Below are 21,424 nucleotides of genomic sequence, written 5' to 3' on the forward strand. Positions count from 1 at the left end.
AGAATAACACACACTGTGATGGTATAACAATTACAATCCATGACAAATTTACCTGTAATTAATAGGTGTTACAGGGACAAAGGTGTAGACTTGGTTGGTAAAGGCAAACAAAAAATGAAAGTACTTTATAAACAATATTCATTTTGCTTGCATTTAAAGGGGTTGATAAATTTGTTCAATGGAGTATTCCTTCAACTGTTAGGGGTCAATCATAAAAATTCTTACAGTCCAAATGATTTGGATCAACACTGTTAGATTTATTTAATTACCATTTTTTTTTTTAGAAAAATGAGTAAACAATATTGGGATCAGTTTTGGAAAATAAGAAAGTAGTTTCAAACTCAATATGGTGATTTATAAAAACAAAACAGTAACAGCAGGATTATTGTCAATTTTCATGTACACTATACAGTTTTGGTTTCTTCATTATCAGGGTTTCTCTGTCCTAAGAAATATACCTGTAAACAAACTTAATTAAAAAGCTTTTAAAATCAGGTAATCTGTTCATATTTTCATTACATTCTCACTTTGTTTATTTGAGAGAAATGAAGTTTTTAATATTTTTAACTTTTATTTCTAAATGTAATGATTTGGCGTAGAAAGTCTTTTTTTATTCATTTTTTTTACATAAAATCTTGTCATGGTTTGATATATAATTTGTTGTAAAGACTTTTACTTAATTTCATTATCACCTGTCCTAAACTCAATGAAAACCAGTCACAAAAATATAATATTTAACTGTTCTATTGATGCATTCATTAAAGGTGTAGTAGTTTTATATACAAAAAAGAAAAATGTAGATTAATGTCGACTTAATCCAAATAATAAACTTGTGTTTCCTAACATTACCAATATTTATGCTACTTTTTCTATCTGAGATTTGGTTTATTGATTACACACCATTTTATTTAGTCTGATAGTTTTATCCGAAGTAACTAATTGAGGATAAAATAATTGTCTTTCTACCAACCCTGTCATGAAAACAAAGGTATTTTTATTGTTGCTGCTGAATCACTTTGCAGCTCCAGATTTTTTAATTTATTGATTTTATGAAATTATTGTTTTCTTTATGTAAGATTATGTTGACTATGACAATAACATTTTTCTAGATTTGCTTCTAGTTGCTATAGAATATGTATAATTACTTTAATCACAGATTTAATTTTTTATTTATCAAAGTTTGATGTGAAAGCATTTAAATCAAAATCAGTGTTGTAAATTTGTCACAACCTTTAATCATATAAGCATTGGTTAAAAGCCATGATGTAAGACCATCTATGTCAGATTTATTGTACCTAGCTAAAAACTTATTTTGATCAAAAAGATACAAATTTTTAAAAACCTTTCAATTGAGGTAGCTGTGTTCCGAGGCTGCATTTGATTCTCTGATTCTTGTATTTATATGAACATACAGATTCTATTTTATTTCAAAGTACTTATTTTTATATGACCGCGAAAATGTTTGCGGTTGTATATTGTTTGTTCTATATTGACTTTGTGATAATTTATAATATTATATTTGTCTTTTTAAAAATATGTATATGTATAAAAATCTATTTTTCTGTTGACCAAATCTTAATCTACTTGTACCGGTAATCTGAATGAAATATGTACTGAGAAGATTGTTATAGTGTTTACTTTTCCCGTACAATATTTCTAAATCGTAGCTAATTTAGTATAGCCTTCTCATGTAAATACATCTTTTGTATGTATGTCCAATCTTTTTTTAGTCCGGCTTATTACCGTTGTAAAGAGGGATTCATCATTGTTGTCATCTGTTTGTCACATGACCGTTGTCCAGGCAGCGAGACTTCTCGTTAAACTGGAAATAAATATGTACTTACATTTTGATTTCTTGTCTTATTTATCACATGTTCATTAGAGGGATCTATGATACCCAATTGTTCTTAGATCTGTTATGCAGACAGTTCAATGAACCTTTACTTATTAAATAATTAGAGTAAGGGTTGTTGATCAAATTTTACTAATTAAGAACAAGATTTTGTTATACAATGTAATTGTAAACTACATTAAAATGTGTGTACACTGAACTCCTTTGAGCTGTGTAAGTTTTGCAGGTAGAGATATTGAGCCATTTTACTATTGTAATTTTTGAAAGTTGCTGAAATTGTAAGGAATCAAAATAGGCTTGGTTGTTTCATTTGTTGTCCGTCACACTTAATTTGTACAGGCATTGAAATATTTAAAAGATGTAAAAAGTAAAATTACAAAAAAAATTGAAATTCCAAAGAAAATTCAAATAGAAAAAAATAAAATCACAAAATCACTAGCTCTAACACTTTAATGGAATGGATAACAAGTTAGAACTGTCATATTCCTGACTTGATACAGGCATTTTCTTATTTAGAAAATGGTGGATAAAACCTGTTTTTATGTGTTAAGGTCAGGTGGAAGAAACCCACCTGTACAATATGCTATCAAAATAACAACGGAGAGACACATATCTGTGTAATCATTATATTTCTATTGAACATGGTGTTTACTGGCCAATTTATATCTTTTTATACACTGCCTGCAGTATGGTGGTGCATACTGTTTATGGTCTGCATCTGTCTGTCCTTGTGTTATAAGGTTACATCAACTTGAAACTAGAAACACATATACATTGTTATTAGAACTGTATAAATAACATTATTCCAAACTCTGCATTTAACCAGATTTTGCAGTTCACTGAACATGGAAATGAAATAGTGTGAGAGGGCATATTGTCATATGCACAAATATTCTCAGTAGCAGGTCTAGAAATTTTCATAATAAAGGTGAAACTTACTGACAGACGGGTCTGCTACAGTCATGCATCAGTGATTCCCTAAATAATCAAACAAACTTTCAAAAAGTAGGCCTGGGCTACCCTGTAAATCTGCTTCTGATTTTTGTATTTATTCAATTTAACTTGGAATCAGTTATATATGTTTTCAATAAGTAAACAATGAACACTTGAGATACCTTTGTGGGTACACATCCAGAATTTGACAAGTAGCCTATGATTTTGTACTGATGAAAGTCATACATGTTTTATCAAGCTTCAGTTCAATATGTGGATGTGTTTGGTCGATCGATCTTGACATCTGTTTTATAAAGGGTCCGGTCAGTCAGTAGATGTTTTTTGGTAAATCATCTTTGCTATCTGTTTTCTCAGAGTTCTGGTCATTAGGTTGATTTTTTGGTGTATGGATTTTGACATCTGTTTTATCAACAGTCTGGTCAATAAGTGGATGTTTTGGAGATTGACCTTGACATCTGTTTAATCAACAGTCGAGTCAATAAGTGGATGTTTTGGTAGATCGACCTTGACATCTGTTTTATCAATAGTCTGGTCAACAAGTTGATGTTTTGGTAGATAGACCTTGACATCCGTTTCATCTACAGTCTGGTCAATAAGTGGATGTTTTAGTAGATCGACCTTGACATCTGTTTAACAAGGGTCTGGTCAATAAGTGAATGTTTTGGTAGATCGACCTTGACATCTGTTTTATCAACAGTCTGGTCAATTAGTGGATGTTTTGGTATATCGACCTTGACATCTGTTTCATCCACAGTCTGGTTTATAAGTGGATGTTTTGGTAGATCGACCTTGACATCTGTTTTATCAACAGTCTGGTCAATATGGATGTGTTTTGATAGATCTACCTTGGGATGTGTTTTATCAACAGTCTGGTCAATGAGTGGATGTATTTGATAGGTCGACCTTGACATCTGTTTTATCAACAGTCTGGTCAATAAGTGGATGTTTTGGTAGATAGACCTTGACATCTGTTTCATCCACAGTCTGGTCAATAAATGGATGTTTAAATAGATCGACCTTGACATCTGTTTAACAAGGGTCTAGTCAATAAGTGGATGTTTTGGTAGATCGACCTTGACATCTGTTTCATCCACAGTCTGGTCAATAAGTGGGATGTTTTGGTAGATCGACATTGACATCTGTTTTATCAACAGTCTGGTCAATAAGTGGATGTGTTTGGTAGATTGACCTTGACATCTTTTTTATCCACAGTCTGGTCAATAAGTGGATGTGTGTGTTAGATCGACCTTGACATCTGTTTTATCAACAGTTTGGTCAATAAGTGAATGTGTTTGGTAGATCGACCTTGACATCTGTTTTATCAACAGTCTGATCAATAATCAATAAGTGGATGCTTTAGTAGATCGCCCTCGACATCTTTTTTATCTACAGTCTGGTCAATAAGAAGATATTTTAGTAGATCGACCTTGACATCTGTTTAACAGGGTCTGGTCAATAATTGGATGTGTTTGATAGATCTACCTTGACATCTGTTTTATCAACAGTCTGGTCAATAAGTGGATGTTTAGTAGATCGACCCTGACATTTGTTTTATCCACAGTCTGGTAGAAAAGAGGTTTGCTTTTAGAAGGTTGACCATGCCATCTGTTTATCAACTTTCTGGTCGATAAGTTGATGTTTTTGTAGATCGACCTTGACATCTGTTTTACCAACAGTCTGGTCAATAAGTGGATGTTTGGTAGATCGACCTTGGAATCTGATGAATAAGTTAGGTAGATCGACCTCGACATCTATTTTATTAACAGTCTGGTCAATGAGTGGATGTTTGGTAGATCGGCCTTGGAATATGTTCTATCAAGGGTCTGATGAATAAGTGGATGTGTTTGATAGATCGACCTTGACATCTGTTTTATCAACAGTCTGGTCAGTAAGGGGATGTTTGGTAGATCGGCCTTGGAATCTGTTTTATCAAGGGTGTGATGAATAAGTGGATGTGTTTGATATATCTATCTTGACATCTGTTTTATCAAGGGTCTGATCAATAAGTGGATGTGTTATGTAGATCGACCTTGACATCTGTTTTATCAACAGTCTGGTCAATGAGTGGATGTGCTTGGTAGATCGGTCTTTGAATCTGATAAATAAGTGGATGTGTTTGAAAGATCTACCTTGACATCTGTTTTATCAAGGGTCTGATCACTAAGTGGATGTATTATGTAGATCAACCTTGACATCTGTTTTATCAACAGTCTGGTCAATAAGTGAATGTTTGGTAGATCGACCTTGACATGTGTTTTATCAACAGTTTTGTCAATAGGTGGATGTTTGGTAGATCTACCTTGACATCTGTTTTATCAACAGCCTGGTCAATAAGTAGATGTGTTCAGTAGATCACCCTTGACATCTATTTTATCAAAAGTCTGGTCAATAAGTGGCTGTTTGGTAGATCGACCTTGATATTTGTTTTATCAACAGTTTTGTCAATAAGTGAATGTTTGGTAGATCGACCTTGACATGTGTTTTATCAACAGTTTTGTCAATAGGTGGATGTTTGGTAGATCTACCTTGACATCTGTTTTATCAACAGTCTGGTCAATATTATAAGTAAGACCTTGACATCTGTTTTATCAAGAGACTGGTCAATGAGTGGATGTTTGGTAGATCGCCTTGGAATCTGTTTTATCAAGGGTCTGGTGTTTATCAAGAGACTGGTCAATGAGTGGATGTTTGGTAGATCGCCTTGGAATCTGTTTTATCAAGGGTCTGGTGAATAAGTGGATGTGTTTGGTAGATCTACCTTGACATCTGTTTTATCAACAGCCTGGTCAATAAGTAGATGTGTTCAGTAGATCGACCTTGACATCTGTTTTATCAACAGTCAGGTCAATAAGTGTATGTTTGGTAGATCGACCTTGACATCTGTTTTATCAATAGTCTGGTCAATGAGTGGCTGTTTGGTAGATCGACCTTGACATCTGTTTTATCAACAGTCTGGTCAATGAGTGGATGTTTGGTAGATCGGCCTTCAAGGAATCTGTTTTATTAAGGGTCTGATGAATAAGTGGATGTGTTTGGTAGATCTACCATAACATCTGTTTTAGCAAGGGTCTGGTCAATAAGTGGATGTGTTCGGTAGATCAACCTTGGCATCTGTTTTATCAACATTCTGGTCAATATGGATGTGTTTGATAGATCATGGCCTTAACATCTGTTTTATCAAGAGTCTGATCAATGAGTGGATGTGTTCGGTAGATCTGCCTTTACATGTGTTTTATCAACAGTCTGGTCAATCAGTGAATATGTTTGGTAGATCGACCTTGGGCTTGACATCTGTTGTATCATCAACATTCTGGTCAATATAAAGTGGGTGTGTTTGGTAGATCGACCTTGACATATAGTTTTGGATGTTATAGTAGATCGACCTTGACATCTGTTTTATCTTTTTAAACAACAGTCTGATCAATAATTGGATGTGTTTGGTATACCTTACATAAATCACAGGAAATCGGCCATGTTGTTTTCTCTGTGGCAAAGCTGTTTTGATGAGTCTTCCTGAGCCGTGAAATCCAGCACAGTAGACCTTTCTTCCTATGATTTTTATAATTTGTCTTTGTTACAAGTTTTCCTGGCGTATTTGTTGTCTTTGTAATTGATCGGTTTACTGGTCGCCTCTTGCATGACTATCCATTATACTGTTGTTTTTTTGTTGTTGCTGTAAATACTTGTGCTTCTATGATTCTTCTATACTTGATTGAAACATTTGACATGTAAATTCTCCCAAAATTTTAGATTGCTAAATTTTTATAAGTTTAATTTAGTGTTAAAAATTCGTTTTGTATGATTGCATGCAACAGTTCGTGTCAAATATTGAAAAGCATTTGTCCGACTCCTTTAAATTCGTTTCGTTCGACAATTGGTAAAATCGGACATCCCACGTGACTGACGCCATTCGAAGAAATATTTCCCGTTTTAAAAATTTGCAACAAAACATAAAGAAAGCTGCAAGATGTATGAAAACGAAAACGACGGATCCCAATCGCCAAATGATAATACACAGCAAGAACAAGATCAAGAGCAAGAACAGAGGTTTGCATCGTCTATTCCGCCAGTACAATTTGATTATATTTGGTCGCGTTGTGCCCATGCCGGCCATGGACATAATTTGTTAGAGTGGTGAGGCCGATTCCTGCACCTTTTTCATTGATATACTCCTGTTTCTACCTTCCCCAAAATAAAGACGTCAAGTTTGGGTCGTCCATTAAAAGAATGAAATTAATTATGCACCTTTTTGCCTCTTCAAATTAAACTAATTCAACCGTAGCCGGTTCAAGTGCACTGCAACATAATTCAGTTAAGTTTCAAGGGGGTCTCATTGGGGGATTCAGATCCCACTTACTGTTTTTTTTCAGATTCCCATACCCCCCTTACACTATTTTCCTAAGCAATTCTCAATTTTTTGTAATTTCCAGTGTCCCGCTAGACTTCCTCACGGAACAGTTTGACTTTCCCGTGTCAGGCAGGGCCCTTAACTAGAAATCTCTCTATAGTGGCCGTCACATAAAATTGGCACCATGTTTTTTGTCAAAATGTTCTTAAATATCTACTGCGTTTACTAAAGATCATGTTTTTCAATTAGCGGAATCAAATATCATTCAAAAAATCAACTACTGTCCTACCTTTTAATGTGTTTGCACTGTATAATCCTGACCTTCACATAATCCAAATTATTTTGTATGGTGGAATCCGAAAGTGTTGCCGTGGAGTTCCACATGCTCTCCATTTTCTAATGTCTCTTAGAGCTTTTCGTCATCTTTACGTAACAAGCGCGAGAAATTGTATCATCAATGACAATGATATTACCGGAGAGTAACGAATGTTATGGAATAAGGGACCCTCATAGAAACAAAGATGGCGGTTATACAATGTAAATAATCTTGAAAAATGTGAAGGTCAGGATTATACAGTGCAAACACAATAAAAGGTAGGACAGTAGTGGATATTTGGACAGGATTTTACTTCCGCTAAATGAAAAACATTATCTTGAGTAAACGCGGCTGATGTTTAATTTTTTTTTGACGGAAAACATGGTGCCAATTTTACGTGACGGCGACTATAATTGTTTTGTATTTTTTAGTTGGGCAACAAAAATAACAGGAGAGCATGATTTTCCTTAAAAAAATGCTTTTCTCCTCTGGGATTTAAACCTGGAGAGTTGAAGCAATTTTAAAATTTCTGTTGGAACTTTAATTGTCATTTCGCCGGTAATGTTATGGTCTGAACAATGGTTTCAAGAACTTCATGATGAGTTTTGATTGAAGAAATTTGTTCAAACAATATTGTTCTACCGACCTATTAATTTGCCTTTTCGGCCATACAACCAGAAAATCTAATTTCTTTTAGCCAAAAAATTATATATCAGAATGCATTTTGAAGTTTTCATGTATTTCTGTAAAAAGTATGAGAAACTTGTTCAGTGATATTGGTCTAGATAAAATTAAAATTCAAGCCACCCAAGCAAATGTTCAAACCAGTCTTATTTATGATATCATAAGTATATTATTGACAGCACTATACACATGTATAAGAACTCAATCATGATCTTGTTTCATAGTCTCATCTAATCCTTGAATATTACAGATCAGTGTCGAGATCAAGATCAAGGTCACCAGTGAGAAGATCCAGAAGTAATGGAAGTAGGTCAAATTCTAGATCACCTGGACGGAACGAAAGACATCGTGACAGAGCCAGAAGAATTAATTTGATCTCTAAAAGAATTATAATCAGTAATATTCCATATGAAATGAAGTGGCAAGATATTAAAGACATTTTTAGGAAAGAAGGTGAGTTTTATAGCTTACTTGTAATATATAGTGTTAGTCAATAGTCATATAATTTAGAAACTTAAAACTTTAGCAAGACACCACCTTCAAAAAGAGACTGACTGATCTCAGGTGCTCAATACCAGATACCATAATACAAAATAATACTTGTTATTGCTAATATAATAACCTTTCAATCTGCTGCTATATATATATGAATACAGCCATTTCTACTATGTAAAGATAATAGTTAAACCATAGAAGATTAAGAAGAACCACAAAATTAGTCTGTTAATTCATATTTAATGATTATCATACATGTAGTAGATAGAGCAAAACTCCTAAAACCCCTTTTGATATGCCAGGACATGCTCTCTATTACTTTATAGAGAGAAAACAATAATAATCTTAAGTGTTCTGATATGAAACCATTTAGCTATAACACATAACTGGTATTCCATTAAGGAATTAAATTTATATATATATTTTTTTATATTTACAGTTGGAGATGTTACTTATGTGGAATTATTTGAAAATGGTCAAGGGAAATCTAAAGGCCAAGGGTAAGATACAGTTAGATTCCTTTCACTCATAACTTTTTATATTGGATAATTTATTTATTTTTTACAGAGTTTAGTTTTTATACGACCGCAAATTTTGAAAAAATTTTCGTCGTATATTGCTATCACGTTGGCGTCGGCGTCGTCGTCGTCGGCGTCGTCCGGCGTCCGAATACTTTTAGTTTTCGCACTCTAACTTTAGTAAAAGTGAATGGAAATCTATGAAATTTTAACACAAGGTTTATGACCACAAAAGGAAGGTTGGTATTGATTTTGGGAGTTTTGGTCCCAACATTTTAGGAATTAGGGGCCAAAAAGGGCCCAAATAAGCATTTTCTTGGTTTTCGCACTATAACTTTAGTTTAAGTTAATAGAAATCTATGAAATTTTGACACAAGGTTTATGACCACAAAAGAACGGTTGGGATTGATTTTGGGAGTTTTGGTTTCAACAGTTTAGGAATTAGGGGCCAAAAAAGGGCCCAAATAAGCATTATTCTTGGTTTTCGCACAATAACATTAGTTTAAGTAAATAGAAATCAATGAAATTTAAACACAATGTTAATGACTACAAAAGGAAGGTTGGTATTGATTTTGGGAGTTTAGGTCCCAACAGTTTAGGAATTAGGGGCCAAAAAGGGACCCAAATAAGCATTTTTCTTGGTTTTCGCACCATAACGTTAGTATAAGTAAATAGAAATCTATGAAATTTAAACACAAGGTTTATGACCATAAAAGAAAGGTTGGGTTTGATTTTGGGAGTTTTGGTCCCAACATAATAAGGGGCCCAAAGGGTCCAAAATTAAACTTTTGTTTGATTTCATCAAAATTGAATAATTGGGGTTCTTTGATATGCTGAATCTAACTGTCAATATATATGACTGTGTATATAGATTCTTAACTTTTGGTCCCGTTTTCAAATTGGTCTACATTAAGGTCCAAAGGGTCCAAAATTAAACTTAGTTTGATTTTGACAAAAAATGAATCAGTTAGGTTCTTTGATATGCTGAATCTAAAAATGTACTTAGATTCTTGATTATTGGCCCAGTTTTCAAGTTGGTCCAAATCGGGGTCCAAAATTAAACTTTGTTTGATTTCATCAAAAATTGAATAAATGGGGTTCTTTGATATACCAAATCTAACTGTGTATGTAGATTCTTCATTTTTGGTCCTGTTTTCAAATTGGTCTACACTAAAGTCCAAAGGGTCCAAAATTAAACTTAGTCTGATTTTAACAAAAATTGAAATCTTGAAGTTCTTTGATATGCTGAATCCAAAAATGTACTTAGATTTTTTATTATGGGCCCAGTTTTCAAGTTGGTCCAAATCAGGATCTAAAATTATTATATTAAGTATTGTGCAATAGCAAGTCTTTTCAATTGCACAGTATTGCGCAATGGCAAGAAATATCTAATTGCACAATATTGTGAAATATCAAATTTTTTTTAATTAGAGTTATCTTTCTTTGTCCAGAATAGTAAGCAAGAAATATCTAATTGCAAAATATTGTGCAATAGCAAGATTTTTTTTTAATTGGAGTTATCTTTCTTTGTCCAGAATCAACTTAAATCTTTGTTATATACAATATACAATGTATATTCACTTTTTACTACCAACTGATAAATTAAAATAATCTTTACCATTCAGTGATAACAAGCAGTTTTTTTACATCTTAATATTTTATGATGTATTTAAATGAGTAGTTATTGTTGCAAACTCCATTAGAAATTTTAATTGAGATTAGTTTTGGAATAAGGGAAAGGGGGATGTGATTAAAAAAATTGGGTTCAATTTTTCTCATTTGAAATTTCATAAATAAAAAAGAAAATTTCTTCAAACATTTTTTTGAGAGGATTAATATTCAACAGCATAGTGAATTGCTCTAAGAGAAACAAAAATTTTAAGTTCATTAGAACACATTCATTCTGTGTCAGAAACCTATGCTGTGTCAACTATTTAATCACAATCCAAATTTAGAGCTGAATCCAGCTTGAATGTTGTGTCCATACTTGCCCTAACCGTTCAGGGTTCAACCTCTGCGGTCGTATAAAGCTACGCCCTGCGGAGCATCTGGTTAGTGCTGTGAGGAGACAGTAGACTGCTGTCCCCTGCTTCATGTTTATACTCTTATATCATAAAATCATTTTGCATACATTGTAGTCCGTTACAACAATCTTCTCTGACACATTTTTGGTCAAATTTCAACAAACTTGTCCAGAATCATTATTAGGTCTACCCCCTTTTTAGCTCACCTGTCCCGAAGGGACAAGTGAGCTTATGCCATCATTTGGCGTCCGTCGTCGTCTGTCGTCGTAAACTATTTCAAGAATCTTCTCCTCTGAAACTACTGGGCCAAATACTTTCAAACTTTAACTGAATGTTCCTTAGGGTATCTAATTTATAAATTGTATCCGAAGTTTTGATCTATCAACAAACATGGTCACCATTGCTAAAAATAGAACATAGGGGTCAAATGCAGTTTTTGGCTTATAACTCAAAAACCAAAGCATTTAGAGCAAATCTGACAGGGTTAATATTGTTTATCATGTCAAGATCTATCTGCCCTGAAATTTTCAGATGAATCAGACAACCCGTTGTTGGGTTACTGCCCCTGAATTGGTAATTTTAAAGAAATTTTGCTGTTTTTGGTTATTATCTTGAATATTATTATAGATAGAGATAAACTGTAAACAGCAATAATGTTCAGCAAAGTAAGATTTACAAATAAGTCAACATGACGGAAATGGTCAGTTGACCCCTTTAGGAGTTATTGCCCTTTATAGTCAATTTTTAACCATTTTTCGTAAATCTTAGTAATCTTTTACAAAAATCTTCTCCTCTGAAACTACTGGGCCAAATACTTCCAAACTTTAATTGAATGTTCCTTAGGGTATCTAGTTTGTAAATTGTATCCGAAGTTATGATCTATCAACAAACATGGTCGCCATTGCTAAAAATAGAACATAGGGGTCAAATGCAGTTTTTGGCTTATAACTCAAAAACCAAAGCATTTAGAGCAAATCTGACATGGGATCATATTGTTTATCAGGTCAAGATCTATCTGCCCTGAAATTTTCAGATGAATCAGACAACCTGTTGTTGGGTTGCTGCCCCTGAATTGATAATTTTAAGGAAATTTTGCTGTTTTTGGTTATTATCTTGAATATTATTATAGATAGAGATAAACTGTAAACAGGAATAATGTTCAGCAAAGTAAGATTTACAAATAAGTCAACATGACGGAAATGGTCAGTTGACCCCTTTAGGAGTTATTGCCCTTTATAGTCAATTTTTAACCATTTTTCGTAAATCTTAGTAATCTTTTACAAAAATCTTCTCCTCTGAAACTACTGGGCCAAATACTTCCAAACTTTAATTGAATGTTCCTTAGGGTATCTAGTTTGTAAATTGTATCCGAAGTTATGATCTATCAACAAACATGGTCGCCATTGCTAAAAATAGAACATAGGGGTCAAATGCAGTTTTTGACTTATAACTCAAAAACCAAAGCATTTAGAGCAAATCTGACGATGGGTAATATTGTTTATCAGGTCAAGATCTATCTGCCCTGAAATTTTCAGATAAATCAGACACCCCGTTGTTGGGTTGCTGCCCTTGAATTGATAATTTTAAGGAAATTTTGCTGTTTTTGTTTATTATCTTGAATATAATTATAGATAGAAATAAACTGTAAACAGCAATAATGTTCAGCAAAGTAAGATCTTCAATTAAGTCAATTTGACCAAAATTGTCAATTGACCCCTTAAGGAGTTATTGCCCTTTAAAGACTTTTTTCACAATTTGTTCATCATGTTGACTTACTTTAAAAAATCTTCTCCTTTGAAACTGCTGTATCAATTTCAGCCAAACTTAGGCTAAATGAGTTTCAGAGTATCTAGTATAAATTTATATTTTATTTCCTTGTATGTCAAGAAACATAGCTCCTATGGCTAAAATAGAACATAGGAGAAAATAATTATTTTTTTTGGCTTTTGAAGAAAATAGGACGATCCAAAAAACATTTAAATAAATTGAAAAGCCAAAATAATCATTGATGAGAGATTTAACCAAAAGAATTAAGGTGAGCGATTCAGGCTCTTGAGAGCCTCTTGTTGTTTTTGTTTTAAAACTTCTGACCTAATTGATTGAATGATGAAAAGTATGTTTAGATATTGCATCTATATATTGTATAAAGGTTGTTAATTTTTTTCTAGGGTTATTGAATTTAAAGACAAAGACACAGCTAGAAAAGCAATAGAAAACATGCACAGATATAAAATTAAAGACCGGAACATAGTTGTGAGAGAGGTTTGTATGAACAGCAACTGTTTATATTGTTTAGTGTGGGTATCATCATGTGCTGATGGCCCAAAAGTTTAATTTATAAAGTATACAATTGTGCAATGAAAGCTCAAAAAATCATTATCTCTGAAGCTGTTTTCAAATTTTAAAGAAATTTACAAGTAAATTTCTAATTTTAAAGTCATATGATCATTTAAATTTAACAAATTTATACTCAATAAACTGTATATTCACTAAAAACACATTATAACTTTATTTATTTGTTTTTCACAGGAGAGAGAAAGTGACCGTAACATAATTGGAGGACGTGGCGTAATGGGAAGTGGGCCTTCTGGAGGTGGCATGGGAGGAGGAATGATAGGAAATATGGGTGGAGGAGGAGTATCACCTCAAGTGTTATCTCAATTGGGGATTGATGGACCAGTTACTAACCAAGTGTTTGTGTCAAATGTACGTATTTTTAATATGTCCAAGGGGATTGACACTTCTCTTTAAGACAAACTTTGCCTTTATAGCTGTTGCATGACAATAATCATGGATAGGTCCTTTCTTGAATACTAAAAGCGATATGGCAACTTTATTTAGGATGATATCTCATTTGTATTTAGATTAAATTAATTTTGTTAAATATAAGACATTTCTAAAGATTCACGAGCTCTTAGGAGTTGTTATACAGATATCCTTGCCTTTTCCTTAAGATATTTTTTAATTCCCGAGGTCTTTTCATGAAACTGCAAGCCTTGACCAAGTCAATTGAATTAAATCTTAAATGCATACTGTTAGTAAACAGCAATGTTTGTATTTTCAGCTGGATTATAAAATAACTTGGAAAAAATTGAAGGATGTATTCAGACTTGCTGGAAATGTAACAAGAGCTGAAATAAAAGAAGACAAAGATGGAAAGAGCAGAGGGATGGGAACAGTAACTTTTGAAACTCCATTTGAAGCAGTTCAGGCTGTTTGTATCCTTTTATACATAACGCTAGGCATAAAATCCATTTATATAGTGAAAAATTAATAGGTCGCTCTCTTGGACTAGGAGAGCTATAAGCATCACTGGGCCAATCATTCCATTTGGACATTATGGCTAAAATAGAAGACAAGGGTAAATTTATTATCATGAAAACCATTACAGATCATAAACAGACAGAGAATTATAAAATAGTGAAAAATGATTAGCATATTTACATCTTCTTGAATGAAGTTGTCAATTTACTTCTATGAAGAATAAATGCCTTTAAACATGTTAAATGACAAAATGAGACAACTATATACCAAAGTTCAAATGTAGTGAATATAAGGAATGATAGGCAACCATACAGCCTTCAGCAATGAGAAAACCCAATATTGTAATCAACTAGAAAAGGCCCCAACATGGAAAATATGAAATAATCCAATTGAGAAAAGTAACAGCATAATTTAGAACATAAAAATTGACCTTAACCTATATACAGCCATGTTTAATGGACAAAGTCTGTATGACAGATCAATGAGAGTCAAGATGGATGCCATGGGAGCTGCAGATAAATCTTCATCCATGCCACTACCAAGTAAGATTTCACTTTTATAACTTCATGTATACTTAAAAAGGTTCTATTGCTAATGTATATTAAACACTAAATAACATTTTAGAAATAACTTCGTTGAAACAATGCAAAAGAAAGTTACTGATTTTTTTTAAAAGTTTTATTTTGTTTACATCTATTAAAATTCAATCTGATGAGAAGGAAACCCTTGTATATTTCCTACATCAAGTTAAATTTATTTATAGGTGGCCTGAAAGGAATTGGTGCTGGATTGGGACCAGGTGGTACACCCTTACAGAACCAAAATACAAATATGGGATTTTCAGGTTAGTAGAAATGTTCTGGAAAATGAGGTCCTTTTACTGAATAAGATATTCAAAAAAAGGAATTCTATCTATAAATGTAGGGAGCTTTCTAGAAAGTATATTTATTGTTTTTTGTTACAAATATAAAATACATTTGATCCACAGAAGTCCTTTATATATTTGCATGTAGTTCACAGTTTTGTCTTTTAGAAGTTTTGTGTATCTTATTTCTTCATTTGTATCTCTGTGATAGACATGATAGATATAAAAAAATGTGTCAATTATTTGCATATAAATCCCTCTATCCAATATTGAAATGCAAACTAATTCAGCTTTGGTAAAAAGAAATATATGTTAAATACGAAAAATATATTGTCCACATGTGTCAAATCATTGTGTTTATTTTCCTTTTTTGCAGGAAGTGGTGGCATGGGTATGGGAGGAGGAATGGGTGGGGGTATGGGTAATATGGGCAGCAGTAGTATGGGTGGAGGTATGGGCAACATGGGAATGGACAGTGGTATGGGGATGGGCAACATGGGCATGTCTAATATGGGCAGCGGTATGGGAGGGGGCAGCAGCATGGGCATGGGTAACATGGGATCAGGCAACTATGGCAGCAGTGGAATGGGAATGAGTATGGGCAGCTCTGGTATGGGAATGGGCAACATGTCCAGTGGAATGTCAGACTATGGCAGTATGGGAGGCAACTCTAACTATAACTCATCAGGATATGGTAGTAGCATGTCTGGTGGCATGGGTGATGGTATGAGAGGAATGGGATCTGGCATGAATAGTGGCAGTTCTATGAGTGCTTATAGCACAGGAATCACTGACTTAGGTGGATCTATGGGAGGTTCCTCAGGATATGGTGGAGGATCCGGTCGTAGTGGAACACAATCCTACTCCACCAGTAGTGGCAGGAGTGGTGGTGACAGAGATAGAGATGGTGGTGGTAATAGAAGCACACGCCCAGACAATTGTACAGTTGTTGTAAAAAATGTAAGTACTTCAACTTCTTTCATTTACCTTATACACTGATTGATAAGGTTTTAAACAATACATTTTATAAGGGTACTAGTCTCAGAGTTTACTTGATTCTGATTTTGATTATTAATAATATAATTCGATATTACTGGAATAATTATTTAAAGAAAAAAAAATTGTTCATATTTGCTAATTTGCTTGGTTGTTATAACATGAATTGGTAGTGTGACTAGTAACTGTAGACTAATATTGTTTGTTAGCACATTAACAACTTTTTAACATAGGGGTGAATTTATATAAAATTTACAACGAATGAAGTATTAGCTACTTGACATACAACATTAAATAATAATTCAAAAAAAGATGACAAGTTTAATGTTGAAATTTTATGTCCCTTTCAGCTACCATGGAAAGTTACATGGCAAGATTTGAAAGAAAAATTCAGATCTGTTGGTGAGTTTGTCAATGCACATGTACATTAATCATATAAAATCAAAACATATATCCTTAAAATAAAATGTTTTACTAAAAGGAAAGTGCTATTCAAGTTCCCTCTCCCCTGTTAAAGTAAATTGACAAGATGGATTATAGACAAGATATTAACCAATATGTAGATATAAGAAGACGTGGTAAGAGTGGCAATGAGACAATGTGTTTGATTTACTGATGACTTTATTACTGTGGAAAGTAAAAAGCAAGCCAGCCATCTTTTGAACATTTTTTGCTTAATATTTATTTGCAACTCTTCTTTAACCCTTAGAATATGTGAGACAAGATTTATCTACTGTTCTAGCTTTTGTAACAAGACAAAAAAATGATTTGTTTTTTTATGAAAGGTACCCTTGGTATATATATGTCTTAATTTGTGAAGCTCTTGAATATGACTTCACCTACGGTAATACTACTGATTACCATTCTAAACATATTTTGTTAGTATTGAGTTAACCTTTTAAATTGTAAGTATAATTTATTGTAGCTGATGTAAAATTTGCTGAAATCAAGATGGAGAATGGAAAGTCACAAGGCTGGGGACTTGTCAGATTTGGTTCTGCTGATGATGCACAGAATGCTATCTGTATCCTTTGTTTGTTTGTAGTTGTCTTTTCTTAACAAACAGTGGTGCCTTGAGTTTAAAAAGTTAAAGAAAAGCTAATGAATTTGTTTTATAAAGTAAAAATTATTTACAAAAGTTATAATACATAGAATTCTAAATAGTAAACAAAAAAATTTTGAAATCTAGTTTCTAAATCTATTGTTTAAATCTGAACTTCTAAAATGGCTCTGACAACAGAAATTTGTAGTAATATTTTGTTAAGTATATATAGTCTGTTGCTGATTTTCTTTAAATTTATATACAAATAAGAGAAATGAACAGAATTGGAAAATTTTGTCAATGGTCATTTGTATGCAGCTCTACAATTACTGACATGTTTTATAACTTGTTTACATCAGGAACAAAACAAATGTAGACTTTCTGCTGATTTTGTAGTAGACACAAGTCATTTTTGTCTGGTGGAGATTACTATAGAATATCAATTTTTAAGGTTTAAACGATAAAGATTTTTTTTTAATTCCAAGTGATTTATTAATATTATACAATGGATATGCCGCTAGACCTTAACCATTGACAGCTATGATGAATAGGACCAGGATTGATGGCAGAGAGGTCGATGTCAAACTGTACCGTTAAAATAATGACGGTACGAGGATATTAACAATTTTATATGGAACTTTCATTTGGACCAATTGTTTTCATTCGTTGTCGAGCCCTATCTTGGAAAATAGTGGTCATGTATTGTGGGCCCTTTAGTTGACTTGTAAAGTTGATTAATGACTTTGTGGATCTTTACACATTTATATGTATTGATAGAATTTGTATTTTTAGCTATGAGTGGTTGTCGAAGAGGGCAACCATGGTTGTTGAAACATTTTTAATTTCATTGTCATAATTTTTGTGCAATTGTGCCATTGTTAATGGAATCATTTCATATGTATGTAATCATGTTGTTTTGGTGTCCACCATGCTGAAGAATAAAATTCATTTCCTATGGTTCATATTTTTACTTGGTTACAACTCAACTTATTTCAACAAGAATTCTAGTTTTTTTTTTTACTTTTGGGTATTAGTGGGTAGCTTAAATTATAAATTCTAATTGGTTTTGCCTCGAAATTCTTCTATTTGATGTGGTTAGCAATCAGATCAATAAATACAAGTCCTTAGAAAACTTGGAAGTTACTTTCATTGTCAAATTTATCATTTAGTATTTCCTCCAAATGTTTTCTTTTTATAAGTCTGATGTGAAGTTATTCTTGTTGAAATTTGTATTAATTTGTCATGACTGTTTAATTATGGAATGATACTATATGTCTTGTTCTTAGCAGTTTCAGGATTTGATTTTGTCGCAGGACAGGTAGAATTGATTTGTATTTGCTTTAAAAATCATCAGCTTTGGAATTGATCTTAGATTGAAGTCAAATGCAAGCATAACAAATTCAAATGAATAGAAAAATAATATCTAGTGATTGATTTGATAAGAAAACACTTTCTGATCGGAACAAATGCGGATGTTGGCAGGCCAGGTTCCTGCTGATTTTTTTCTGTATGATAGACTTATGTTAAGGCAGTAAAGGCATTTTGAAAAGTAAAGTACTTGATGAACTGCTTGTGGATTAGGTACTTTCTGCCAGGATTCACTTTGCTAAAGTATTCCAAGAATTGGTACATGATGATCAGATGTAATTATTATCTTCAGGACTTGCATTATATGTTGAAAGAGATTGCTGTAAAACTGAACTAAAAATAGAATACTAAATTCAGATGGCGTTGAAGTTTCCATGGTTGATTCAAATAGAATATCCAAAGACTGATGGCTCATAAGTTTCCATAGCTGATTTAGATCTGATTTTGTTGGAATTATATAAAAATCCATATCTAATTTATTCCAGATAGGTTTTTAAATCTATGGAAAATTGGAAGTTTGTTCTTAAAATGTGATTACCAAATAAGTCTCACAATTATAGATGTACTGATTATTATGGTTTTAAATAATTTTAGATATTATACAATTTTGTACTGAGTGGATTCTTGTATAAATATATTCGGTGATTGTAATGAATTTGATGAGTATTTTGATGTTGTGTCTTTACATTTTGACAGATTTATACTTTTTTGCTGTTTGCTCAGTATTTCTGTAGCTAGAAGATTGTCTGAGGAGAGAGATTCTGGGTTGAATATTGGGGTTGGGTTTATGGATTAGGGGATTGGGAATGGGATTTGAAAGTTGAAGAAGTTGTACATTGTTTACTCAGAAGTATCTATCCTTTGTGTCGTGGAAAGATGGTCTCCATAGATGGATCTACTTGTTCATTCTCCCTTTGGAATGATATACAGAAGGTTTGGTAATGTTTTATATTTTCCTATTTTATTGCTGGTTCAAGGTAAATATTGCTGTTTTATATTCATAAATGTTTGTGTGTCTAGAAAACTGTATGCTAGGGACACGAAGTCGGAGGGTTTTATAGTTTATAATCTGTTTCACACAGTCAATTTTGCATGTGTTAGAAAATCGGTGAAATATTATTGGAAAAAAGTTTTGAGCAGAGATTTTCATGACCGGAAATTATAGTTGGTCAATCCTAGAGAAAATTATGCTCAGTTAAATTGTAAATGTTTGATAAGAAAAAATGAAAAACTATAATACATCAAAAGTTAATTTCAATATTTTATTGATTTCTCAATTAAATGATGTCAAAGTATAACTGACAAATTTTCTTTGAAACAATTTTGAAAAAGCAAAGAAATTGTTTATATTTGATAATGTATTGTTCAGATTTAAAGCATTTTATACCTTAATTTTAGGTTCCTTTTCACCTCCTTTTGAACTTCAAAGGAAATTGACACAGTGATGCATCCATGCAAGATGTCACATTCTGCACATTGCCAGAAATAATAGACAGGTATTTATATCAACTAGATTTTGATACACAGGACTAAACTCATTTTTCAGCTTTGTGACATGAGGGTTTGAAATTTAAAACCAGCATGACAAAAATCCTATTTTTACATGGTATGTGTTCTGAATACGGTTGAATCTGGAGCTTTAATATCTGATGGAAAAGAATCAACAATTTAGAAATGTTGTATGATTTGCCAAACTAATCACATGACTAATTGTTGCTTTCCGGTGTACAAATCAACCAAAAACCATATTATTTATTGTTAAAAGTAAATTTCAACTTATGTGCACAGTATTATACTGACAATGATTCAATGAAAATTGTTGTATTCATAATTATTATTTGCTAAGTAACATTATTAATTATTGATTATTGATTATTTTGCAAATTAATCATTCATGTTTGTCATTACAGGATATGGAAGTAAGAGATAAAGCGATTGGCAGATTGTCAATGGAGAAGTTAGAGAAAAAACCAAACTTAAAAGTATGTTTGCTTGCTAAAAAGGAGAGATACAAAAGAGAAATCTCAATCTATATGTTCAAGAAGGAAAGATTACACCATGGTCAAAGATCAAAAACAATGCTGAATTCACGAAATAAAACACTAATAATAAAGATTGAGTGATACAAATCCAACCAAAAATCAGGTTTAAACTGTTTCTGTGCCACAAGTGGTACTGTCACGTTGCTAATATAGAGTGGAAAAAATACTGTAGTTCATGATATAAATCACATCTCCTATGAACTGATAGAAGAGAATAAATTCAGGTCCTAACAAATAAATATTTTCCTTTAATTTATATGTGTAAGTTGTGAAATCCTTTATTAGATAAACAACAGACCTGTGACTTTTCAACAAATCATGAAAATTTGAGACCATTGATAAAAGGACACATTTCTTTGTAAACTTATAATTTGTGAATGAGTGGTATACTGAAGTGAAATATTTTTTTATCATTTCAGGATATATATGCAGATCCAACAGCAAATGATAACTGAACACAAGATGTATTGATATAGTATCTCCTGTAGACTTGTGTTGGTTTTATATGAATGTTGGATTCCTTGTTGTACTACAAAAATCCGTCAAGTTTGTTTATATTGGGAACTGTACTGTACAACTATCGGCTATATTCATTTCATTGACATCTTGCAACATTTTTTTATTTCTAAATGCAATAATAAATATTGTAAAACCTG

At 32.6% G+C, this 21,424-nt stretch overlaps 1 protein-coding gene across 2 annotated transcripts; it reads left to right on the forward strand.

Annotated features, from left to right (window-relative positions):
- Positions 1–6,681: 6,681 nt before the first annotated feature.
- Positions 6,682–21,424, forward strand: LOC143071847 (myelin expression factor 2-like). Of its 2 annotated transcripts, XR_012976984.1 has the most exons (15): positions 6,682–6,853; positions 8,405–8,607; positions 9,089–9,149; positions 13,360–13,453; positions 13,721–13,897; positions 14,256–14,409; positions 14,902–14,997; positions 15,219–15,299; positions 15,697–16,280; positions 16,667–16,718; positions 17,242–17,340; positions 17,897–17,965; positions 20,125–20,222; positions 20,637–20,708; positions 21,188–21,424. XR_012976984.1 is itself a non-coding variant. In XM_076246457.1 (12 exons), exons 1-12 carry the CDS (start codon positions 6,774–6,776, stop codon positions 17,953–17,955), a joined length of 1,740 nt encoding a protein of 579 aa, XP_076102572.1. In that variant the 5' UTR covers positions 6,683–6,773; the 3' UTR covers positions 17,956–18,315. The 2 variants fall into 2 exon arrangements, 1 of the variants encoding a protein (XP_076102572.1); XM_076246457.1 differs by lacking the exons at positions 20,125–20,222; positions 20,637–20,708; positions 21,188–21,424 and having other exon boundaries at positions 6,683–6,853; positions 17,897–18,315.

This window comes from Mytilus galloprovincialis, chromosome 4 (genome assembly GCF_965363235.1).
Source record: "Mytilus galloprovincialis chromosome 4, xbMytGall1.hap1.1, whole genome shotgun sequence".
NCBI lineage: Eukaryota > Metazoa > Mollusca > Bivalvia > Mytilida > Mytilidae > Mytilus > Mytilus galloprovincialis.

Bases quoted from the DNA above. Each gene is read 5' to 3' on its own strand.
- LOC143071847 (XM_076246457.1), top strand. From the start codon at position 6,774: ATGTATGAAAACGAAAACGACGGATCCCAATCGCCAAATGATAATACA. The intron at 9,150-13,359 runs GTAAGATACAGT...ATTTTTTTCTAG, and splicing joins GGGAAATCTAAAGGCCAAGG to GGTTATTGAATTTAAAGACA. The intron at 16,719-17,241 runs GTGAGTTTGTCA...AATTTATTGTAG, and splicing joins AGAAAAATTCAGATCTGTTG to CTGATGTAAAATTTGCTGAA.